General features: G+C 39.8%; 1 protein-coding gene across 23 annotated transcripts in view; it reads left to right on the top strand.

The window, feature by feature from the left end:
- The first annotated feature begins 6,931 nt into the window (after positions 1–6,931).
- The window catches only part of Sgip1 (SH3GL interacting endocytic adaptor 1), a 200,500-nt gene continuing 196,373 nt past the window's right edge, over positions 6,932–11,058 (top strand). For 4 of the 23 annotated variants that reach the window (XM_047541539.1, XM_047541556.1, XM_047541548.1 and 1 more), the window contains exon 1: positions 7,950–8,311. In XM_047541539.1, the coding sequence (XP_047397495.1) occupies positions 8,302–8,311 (10 nt within the window). In that variant the 5' untranslated portion in view covers positions 7,950–8,301. Of the gene's footprint in view, positions 7,330–7,558; positions 7,884–7,945; positions 8,312–11,058 lie in introns of those variants that run through there. The other 19 variants (XM_047541452.1, XM_047541461.1, XM_047541430.1 and 16 more) reach the window with 9 other exon arrangements.

The following is an 11,058-nucleotide window of genomic DNA, read 5'->3' as shown; positions in this document are numbered from 1 at the left end:
GGAAAAGACCAGGTTTGTAGGCATGTTTACTTGATTTGCCCTGGAAAGAGCAGCCTAAGGAGTACCTCTGCTAGAAAGCCTTTGTTTCTCTCCTCCTTCCTGAGTGTTCCTCCTTTGTGCTGTCCTGGCCCTCTGCACTGTAATTGTTGTTTTGTTCATCTGCTTCCTCCCCTTATGATAAGCTTCTTGAAAGACTCTTGTCTTTTTCCATCTCTGTGTCCCCAAACCTGACACAGTGCCTTCGCACAGATAATTCTTGACACGGCTCTGTTGGATGGAGAAATGATGAAGTGTGAGTGTGATGATGATATGCACCTGCAACATGCAACCTCTTGAACTTAGCCAATCTTCCTTGCTCGTTTTTCTTGGGTTGGCTCTCTCTCAGAATTTGGAACAGTGCTGTCCGTGGAAATGTAGAGTGAGCCACATAATTATTTGTAGCAGATAGATTAAAAAGAAACAGATGAAATCAATTTAGTAATATATTTTATTTCACAAAGTGCATAAAAAATTATCATTTCCACTTGTAATGAATATAAAATTATTAATGATATGTTTTACATTCTCTTTTATACTCTCTTCAAAATTTGATATGTATTTTGTAGTTATATCATATCTCAATTTAGACTAGGCATATATCAAGTGCAGAATAGGCACACAAAGCAAGTGACTACTATTATTGTAGAGTATGGTTCTAGATTCCACAGTATACATACTTCTTTCCTTTTTTTTTAAGATTTTCTTTTTTTTATTATTTTATTAGTTGTTGATGAACCTTTATTCATTTATTTATTTGTACGTGGTGCTGAGAATTGAACCCAGTGCCTCACGCATGCTAGGCAAGTACTCTACCACTGAGCCACAACCCCAGCCCCAGTTCTTTCCTTTTTGATGGCTTCTGTTCTAGGAGTTTCCTGTCTTGAATTGCTCTCCCTGTAACTTTTTATTAAAAATACATATTTAAAAACATCTCACTTACAAAAGATTGTATGCATGTATTGCAATGAACTGAATAAAATACCTATGGTGGGGTCTTTGGGAGGTGAGTAGGTCATGAGGCCAGAACACTCATGAATGGGATTAGAGTCCTTATGAAAGGCACTCCAGAGAGACTCCTGACCTCCTGCAACATGAGAACATAGAGCCAAACAACAGGCTCTCACCAATCTTCTGGGACTTTGATCTTAGAGTTCCAGCTTCCAGAAATAAACTTCTGTTGTTTATAAGCTACCCAGTTTAAGGTATTTTGCCATAGCACCCCAGGATGCTATAATGTGCATATATGTGTTCATACACATATAAACATGATATATATCAATTGTATAGAGATTTACATTCCAAAGGTTTAGTTCTCTCACAAAGTCTGATGAAGATCAGGCAGATCTCAAACATTTGTAAGGGGAGTAAAACATGGAGAGTATGCAGGATGTTTATGAAGTCCAGGCCTGGAAAATTCCATTGGCCTTCATTTAGTTATATATCCCCACCCAAACACAAGAAAGGGTAACAAATACAGTCTTGTTATGTACCCAAAAAGAGAAAATGGTGTGATGAGAACGGCACTGGCCATGTTATTTCTTTATCTTTCTAATTTGGGGATGATATTTATAGAACAATATTAAATATTAAATAACAGTAACAACCAAGAACATTTAAGTATTACTCCTGATTTTTATTCCTAATAATGAGAAATTTTCATTATGTCTCCATTTAACAGAGATTTGCATATTTTATCATCCTAAGGAAGTTTTAAAATCTCCTTTTTCTTAAGATTTTAATTTATTTAATGGATGACTTAAGTAGAAATTTATCAAGTGCCTTTTCAACTATGGAGATGATGATATGATTATTTTGACAGCTTAATATTATAAATTATATTTTTATATTTCTTAATTTTGAATTATTTTTCTACATTGTGATACATGTGCATTTGTGTATATATATATCAAGTTTTTAAAAAGATGGATTAGGTTTGTTATTATTTTAACTTTTGCATCAATATTCGTGAGACTGAGCTGTCGTTTATTTTTTGTTATTGTTGTCTTGATCTGTAATTTTAAAGTGAACTACAGAACTTTTTCTCTTTTGCTATTTTCTTGAACTGTTAAAGCTGCATCTAAGTTAACTGATTCTCCAAAGAAAGAAAGAATTCCACTATATTTGGACCAGTTGCTATTGTTGTTGTGGGTCCATGCTTTAAAATTATTACCACTGGCCTATCAATGTATAATCTTGGCAGCATTTGTTACACCATCAATTAGAGTTGTGACATTTAAAATTATTTAATATTTAACTACTTTCATGCACTCTTTCTGACTCTTATTATGTTCTTTTATCATAGTAATCTGCTCTTATTTATTGCTGCTCTATCCCTGAAACTATATACAAACTAAAAATAGATTTTCTTAAAAAATATCTTTCCAGTTTTCTACATTTCCTCTACTTCAATGAGGGTGTTTCCTCTGTTGTAGTGAACCATAATTGTTTTCTCTCTGAAACTATTGTTTCTTCTCATATATTCAATTCCTATTGCTTATTTTTTCAACATATATATATAATTTATATATATATATATAAATTAATCAGAACTCACAACTGGTGTAAGTTCCTTCAGCACTCATACAGGTATGGACACAGGGCTCTCTGGACCAACATAGATCAATGAGTGGCAAGCATCTCAGGGCATGGCTTGTCTTTAGAGTAACTGGGCCAACAAGAAGGATCTGTACCCCCAATTGGGAAGAGGGTAGCTACAGGGTCTTCAGGTTTCTCTCTGGAGGTAGTGAGTAAGCATGTATAAATAACCTCTCAAGTCTGTTGCATGGGATTAATGTGGTATTCTGAGTGCCTCTGCTACTATGAGTCCTTGGTAAGGTTCATCTTAGGTACGAGAGTAAAATCTATGTCGTTTGTAACTTTTGTTTCCTAGTTTCTCTCCCCACACTTTTTCTGGTAATAATAACTTTTCTTTCTTTGAAGACATCTTTTATACCCCTCCAAACATATTAGGTGTTCATACTGTTAAAGATTGGGTTCAATCCCCAGCACCACAAAAAAATAAAAAAATAAAAAAATAACTTGCCTTTCTCTCTACCCCATGTTTAGTCACAATAGTGGGCATATGACTAAATTCATCACAGGTTTTGACTCTTAAAATGTCATCAAGAGACCCCATCGACATGGCCCCACTGATTGGTCCAAAGAGTAAATGATGTTCCAAGCCAGGTCTTCCCTGGAAGTTTGTTCAACATATTGTGGATAGTCAAGTTGCAAATATGTGATCTTAAGTAGCCTAATAGTCAGACAGATCTCTGATCATATGGATAAAATCTTTTGTAAGAGAAAAGAAGTTGAAATGCTGGGAGAAATGGAGAGTGTACTGAGGATTTAGTGTACTTGAGTGTCCCAATGTTGTTTTGTGGTACTGGGAATGAATCCAGGGACTCATGTGGGCTAGGCAAGCACTCTACCAACTGAGCTACATCCCCAGCCCTCAGTTGTTCAGTTCTTCCTACAATTCTGTGAGCTACCCCAATAAATCCTTTTGCACATGATAGTTCAAGTTGGAATTCTTTCATTTTAACTAAGAGGACAGTGTGTGTGTGTGTGTGTGTGTGTGTGTTTACATCTTTCACCTATATCATCCCATGAAAATCCAATTTCTCAAGTGAGACTTTCTGCTGATTTGCAGACTTGGGATGATATTTTCTGAAGTCTATATTTCCAAATTCATTGAATTGCCTCCATAGGGAATAGCAAGATGGAAAGACTTGAGTCAAAAGTAGTGCTAAGATCATTTACCTCTTGAACTTTCCCCTTATGTTTTCTTTCCTCCTTCATAACTGAATTCTCAGTATCTTCTTTCTCTTTCTAAACTATGGACAGATCTTTCCCTCCCAAACACTAAAATTAGGAAATAGTGAAGAAATCCAACTTTTATAGTTAAAAATATAAGGAGTTTGATTCCAAAGCACATATGAAATAGATCGTCACTGCCATAAAAATGTTATTTCAGAAAACAAATTAAATGTCTAGTGACTTCATCAAGTTTTTGGTCTTAGAGTCCTAGACAGTTTCAGATACTATCTATGAACGTACTGTGATCTGGGCATACCCGGTATTATTGTTCTGATAGGAGGTGTCCCCTGCCAAAAGCTCCTATGTAAGACAATGCAGGAAGGTTCAGAGGTGAATGATTAGATCATGAGTTGTGACCTGATCAGTGGATTAATCCACTGATATGGATCAACTAGGTGGTAACTCCAGGCAGGTAGGGTATGACTGAAGGACATAAGTCACTGAGGACCTATGGACCTTTGGAGTTTATATTTTGTCCCAGGTGAGCAGAGCTTGCATGCTATCTATCTATCTATCTATCTATCTATCTATCTATCTATCTCTGCTTCCTGATTGTCATGTCCTGAGCTGCTTTTCTCCACCATGCACTTCCACCATGATGGTCTCCCTTACCTCAGGCCTACATGATGGTCTCTCTCACCTCAGGCCTAGAGCAATGGAGCTGACCATCTATTGATTTAGATCACTGAAAGTATCAGCCCCAAATAAACTTTTCCTCCTCTAAAATTGTTCTTTTTGGGTCTTTTGGTCACAGAAAAAAAAAAAAAAAAAAAACCTGACTAAAACACCTGAGCATTCCTTTACATTCCTGTACTGAACTCCTGGACATATGTCTGTGTGTGTGTGTGTGTGTGTGTGTGTGTGTGTGTGTGTGTGGTGTGTGTGTATGCACATGCTTGAATATTTTTAGCCATGGAATCCTGTCATTTGTGACAACATGGATGAACCTGAAGGATATTACCTTAAGTGACTTCGGGTACAGAAAAACAAATACCACAAGTTCTCACTTACATATGGAAGCTAAAAAAGTTGAGCTCATAGAAGTAGAGGTTGAACAGTGATTACCAAAGGCTGGGAAGGGTAGGGAGACGAGGAGATGGAGAAATGATGGTTATCAGGCATAGGGGTTCAGTTGGATGCAAAGAATCACTTCCAATGTTCTATAGCACAGTAGAGTAAATATAATTGACCATCAATACTTGCATAGCTAGTAGAGAAGGTTTTGAATATTCCCAACACAAAAAATATAATTTGTTTTTTAAGTAATTGATATACCAGTTACCTTTATTTGAGAATTATATACTGTGTATGTGTATCATACTCTACCCCATAAATATGTACAAGTATTACCCTATCAGTTAAAACTTTAAAATTATATTAAGAACAACAACCCAAAAAAACTCTTTAAACTGACTTTTTGTTATCTGGTAGCCTTGCTGCAAGTTGAAAACAAACCTGGCCCCTACTCCTGCACTTCTGGGTTTTCACTCATCTTCAGATTTTACATGAACATCATGTCTTATTTAGCATTCCTTGTATTCTTTAGAACTGCCATTCTAAACCATTCCAATATTTTTCCAACTTCTAAAATTCCATCTTTCTAAAAAGACTTCTCCAAATTCACCTCATTTGGTCCTAATCACTCTTCTACTCAGCAACCCCCAGAACTCTCCAATGTGTTACCCCTCCAGATGCATCAACTACCTGGTCTTTCACAAAGGGGTTCTCTGTGCCTGTCTACAACTCCCAGTTGGCTGCAAATTTTTCTTGATGTGCCTGCCAGCCCTTCTGTAGTAATAATGCTAATTCTGAAGAGCCAGCATGGATGACTTATAATGCTCCAGACACAATGTTAAGTAACTTACTGGCAGAATATTTAGAACACTGCTTGGCACATAGTAAGTGAATACAGGTTTGTTATTATTATTATTTATAGCTCTATGAACTTGGTGTCATTATTATCATCTCCATTTCACAGATAAAGAACTTGTGAGGCACAGAGAGTTGAATAACTTGCCCAGGGTCAAAGACCTCAATGAGGGGCAGAGACACAACTTGATCTCAGTCTGTTTGACAACAATAACTATTCGTGTTCTTAACCTTTACAAAAATAATTTGCTTACCACACACACACACACACACACACACTAACCAACCATTTTTGCATTAATTTTCCTTCTGATTTCAGAGCAGTGTAAGTTGCACTTAAAACAAGTTTTACTTTGGTATTCACTGTGCTCTTAAATTTCGACTGCCTTACAGATATAAGGAAAAAGTCATAAGTGTTTGTCTCTGGAGATTTTCATTTTGAAATTTAGAGGCCACTGAAATATGTGTCCTCAGGGAGAACAATTTTTTTAAACACTTTAAAGTTGCTAAGGAACTGAGTTTTTGGTTTTTGTTTTTAACTCTTGATGTGCTGCTTCAGTCGGCCTCTTTGGTCATATTTTTCTCTAGTATTTCTCAGTCAACAATAGGTCATATTTGCTCTGGTTGAAACAGACCATGTCAAGGGCTGAACAATATTAAAACTTCATGAGTGTATTATGATATAAATGACAATAAAATAATATTAAAGACTCAAACCTGAGCATGTAATGCTTCTTCTTTAAAGTTTTTGGAGTACATTCTCATTTGTCATTCAAATCGCCTTACAATATGCGAGCTTTTTCTCCTAGTCTATGTAGAAGTGCCCGCTTCTGCTGTCCTCCCCCAGGGTTCTTAAGAGGTCCTTTGCTGGCCTGCCATCTCCCTTCCTCTTCTTCTTCTCTCCCTCCCTCCCTCTCATAGGTCACCCTACCCATTTTGTTTTGTTTTTTCCTTTTGCTGTCTGAGCCTGCTTAGAGAGAAAGCAAGGATCGCTGGACCGGGTCCTGGGGCCCTCTGAAAGGTTCCCGGGGTCTCTGGGGAGTAGTCAGATGACAAACTCTCAACCCAACCAGAACGGGTGCCAGAATACTTCCCACTAGGCAAACACAGGAACCTAGATCCCATCCCTGGACGAAGCCAAACCCCAGGGCTCCGCCCACCCCTCCCGCCACAACCAGGCACAATTGCCTCCCTCCGGGCAAGGGTGAAGGAATGGGCTCGAAGAAGACTCCAGATGCAAGAGGCGCGTCTCGAAAAACGTGTCATTTAGAAGAGAGTCTGTTTCCTGCAGGAACTGCAGTTGGCAGCTGTAGCCACAGTCGGTTGCGAGAAAGCTCCCCACCTGGGGAAGCCAGACGGCTCACGTGTGCGCTCGGCAGGGAGGACGCGGCGGCCGCGGGACTCGAACCGGTTGTCCAGAGGCGCCCTGGGGTCTGTCTGCGGCCTGGCCTGCTGGCCCAAATTAAAGTGGGAGGAAGCCGGCGTGCACAGCTGTCTTCGGTCGTGCTAAGGCCTCCGCTCCCTGCCTTCTCCCCTCTCTCCCGCCTCCCGCCCCAGAAATGATCTCAAGCGTTGCCAGTTTGATTCCAGAGCCCCACTCGGGTGGGTTCTTTTGTTTCTTTGTTTTAATGACAGTTCCCAGCCCTTCGGCATGTCATGCGCAATTAATTCCCTGGCTCTCTTGAAGGCAGCTGGGGTGAAATTTTTTCTGCATCATCCTTTTGGGGATAATTGTTTATGATGTGACGTCAGCGGATTGCTTTTTCTCTCTTGAATGGAGGTGAGAGCGAGCGAGAGAGAGAGAGAGAGAGAGAGAGAGAGAGAGAGAGAGAGAGAGAGAGAGAGAGAGAGAGAGACTGACTCACAGATGTGCGCAGAGGCCACGGATACTGACATTTGGAATTCCTTCAGGGCAAAACGAGGTTGGAATAGGAGCGTTAAAAGCGTGTTGCCAAGACTTCGGGCTGCACGGAATTAAGAAGTTTTTCTTAAAAAAAAAAAAAAAAAAAAACCCGCCTCAGCGAGCCACTTAGGTGCTCCTTTCATGCTGGAGTCCGCTGTTAAGGTGGCAGCGCCTGATAATTAATCTCGGCCACCCAGCCGCTGCAATAGGCTTAAGAAGAAGACGCGGAGGGGCGGGGGAAGTGCGTCACCAGGTGGGGAAGGGGCTATGTATTTGGTGACAAACGGGAGGCGCTGGGGTGGAGGGGAATAGGGAAGGGAAATAGGTTCCGTGTGCTCTCCGGGGGTATTGTGTCAGGAGATGCAGGCTGGCTACCATGTGACGCGGGCCAGAGCTGAAGGGATTGGCCGAGGCAGCGCAGGCGGTGCAGCTCGGCCGGCTTGCTGTTCCTCTGCCTTTCTCTCTCAGCATCTTCCTGGGAGCCTGTAGGTGAAGCAGCACCAGCAGCATCCATGGCCTATCTTTCGGGTTAACACTTGTCTCCTTTGGCTTCGGCAGCTGACACAGCAGACCTCAGCAGCGGCGTTGTGAGGACTTAGCTGGGACCTGGAAGCGTATCCTCCTGTGTTTTTTCAGACTCCTTGGAAATTAAGGAATGCAATTCTGCCACCATGATGGAAGGTAGGATGCTTTCTACTGAGGTTGGCTGGCTTCGGGCAAGATTTGGGCAAAACAGCATGGAAGAATGTGTGCAGTCTGTGTTGGTGGCCATTCTAGAACCTGGTTGCCAGGGTTTTGCAAGCGTGAATGCTGCAGTTTGCTTGCAGTGGACCAGGGCTTGGACTAATGGAATCAAACCACAGGGCTTCTGTCTAGCTCAGAACCTAGAGAGAGCTTCCAGTTCCTTTGAGAGAGAAAAGCCTATAAAGTATTTGCAGGAAGCTGAGCTAGAGCTAGGAAAGAGCTTGCAGAGCAAATAAGTTGGGAGAGAAGATAAGGTTTTCTTTGCTAGGTTCCTGGAACTACACTGATTAAACATTTACAATGGAAACTTGTTTTCTGAAATTGACATTAGACAGAAGAGGTCATTTACAGAGTTATCCATACTGTCATTTTCCGAGAACTGTATAAAATTTTTTGAAATTCTTGTAAGACATTTTTATCTCTGCAATTTACATCACATAATTAGAGTGATGGTCACAGCAAATTTGATCCATAATCTGCAGTTTTATGTTTAGGTCATCGCAAAGAATGAACAATATAAGGAAAATATCTGGGCCTCTTGACTCCTGAATCAGGATCTTATCAGGTTAAAAAAAAAAAATTGTGCTTCCTAAAAGCTTTCTCCATGCAATGGTTCTTAGCCAAGCATCAAATGATTACTCGCTGATTATCTTTTTTCATTCGATATTAAGTGTAAGGAGGAACTTTCCCTGGGGAGATGCTATTTAAACTATATATTATTCTACTAAATTACCCTTCCCAGGATGAGATAGTGTCAGCCAAGATTGCCTCAAAAAAGCTGCAAGCAGATCAGGAAAGAAGCAGTCAGCTCTATGCTGCCTTTGATTTTCTGTTTTCACACTACAGGATGGTGCAAAACTCCTGGCCTTTCCTAAGATGACAGGCAGAAATTTGTCCCCAGCCTGGATTTTACAATGCAGAATTGAGTGCATAATGGGTCTCAAATCAGCCATGAAAATGGCAGAGAGGCCACTTCTTAAGCCAAAGTCTGCCCTTCCAATTTTAAACATTCCTCAGAAATTTACCAAAATGGAATTAAGGGGATGATGGTTTCAAAAAAAACAGCAGTGTACTTATTTGGCAGAAATGAATTCTTTTTGCTCTGTCTGTCATCATGTCAAACGTTGTTAGTGTGATTTGGGGGAGTGAAGAATTCTAGAGTCAAAACCCACAGGTTTTGGAAAATAGCCTTAAAAGAGAGATTGGGTCTTGTTTTGTTATGGAAACTGATCTTGTTTGTAAAAGGATCTCAAGCTAGTTTTTTAAATACAGGCAGGCCTAAATAAATTGAGATTGCTAACACTCTAAAATTAAACCATTTTTCATTAATTCAAAATGAATTTACTCTTTGAATGACAAGGCAAGGCAAAGAGTACCACTTATGTACTTTTCAATTAAAAGTCCAAGTGGATTATCTTCTTAAAAAAGAAAATTCTTTTCTATAGAAGCACTGTATTTCTCCAGCTAAATTTCACATAGCTTTTCTTAAAAATGCATCTGCACACATTGCGATTAGATTCTAATCATATAGAGGGAATTGGAAGGTCTTGCATTTTACTTCTTGCCTTGCAAACCACAGAGCTAGTGTCTTCTCTGAAGGTAGTAACATTTATTGATGCTCATTAATGATCCTCCCTGGTAATATGGTCTTTTGTGCCATCCCAGAATGTCAGTTCAAAGCCCACTGATAAGCTTATCTGAGCTGCCTAAACTGAAATGAGAACTGTAACAAAGACTTGGGTCGGAGCTGAATTAGCACTATCACTGGGTTTGCCAAATTTATCTAATGAAGGGTATTATCTTAGCTCTGGTAGGAATTAGAGGTGACACTGGATGCAGTTGCCTTTTATCAGACCCTTGTAAGAGATATTGGACAGGTATTGCCACTAGTTTAAAAATTTAAGTGAAACAAATCATTTCTCTACTCATAGTCACTATTTAAATGCTTTTCAAGCCTTAATATTTTAATGGTTCAGTGACCTTGGAAAAGCAGGTAGGAATCTTAACCAGAATTCAATCTGCATGTCAGTGGTCTTCCAACTTAGTTGCCAGTTTTTTTGGCAATATCTGATTGTGTTTCTGATATTATATCCCAGAATTTCACCTCTGAGTTGCTCTTACCTGAAGATGTGACATAACAGTTATTTTCACTTAACTCACCTGAAAAAAAAAAAAGCTGGGATGTTATATCTATCAGAGAAACCGTGGAAGGACAAGGAACCCCCTAAAAGGCACCCTACAAGGTTTCCTAACAGAAATATCGGTGGACTCTGAGAATGTGCCACCAAATATCTAGATAGTTAAAACAGTGTCTGATCTCAACTTGTACTTGTGTCCCTCTGGCACACACTGTCACTCACACATGAACATACAGACACATGAACATCTTTCTATGGAGGAAGAAAATGAAGTCTGCAATAGTATGTGCTCATTCTGTGTTGCTGAAGTGTTTTAATCTGCGGCTCAGAAAAAAGGGTGGCCAGTACAACTTTTCAAAGCTACTTCTCTACTTTGTGTAAAACAAGAGTAAACAAATATGCAGCAGAATGGCTCATAGTTTAGTTTTGTGTCCTTGTTTTTGTGGGACAGCATACAAGCTCCATTCATTCAACAGCCTGTTGGGAATCCTGGTCATAGATGAGGAATGTAACTACCTCCCCAGTGATTCTAAGGTCATGAAAGAC

Source organism: Sciurus carolinensis, chromosome 1 (genome assembly GCF_902686445.1).
Source record: "Sciurus carolinensis chromosome 1, mSciCar1.2, whole genome shotgun sequence".
Classification (NCBI taxonomy): domain Eukaryota; kingdom Metazoa; phylum Chordata; class Mammalia; order Rodentia; family Sciuridae; genus Sciurus; species Sciurus carolinensis.
Note: the sequence above shows the minus strand (reverse complement) of the source record. Positions and strands in the feature narration are given on the sequence as shown.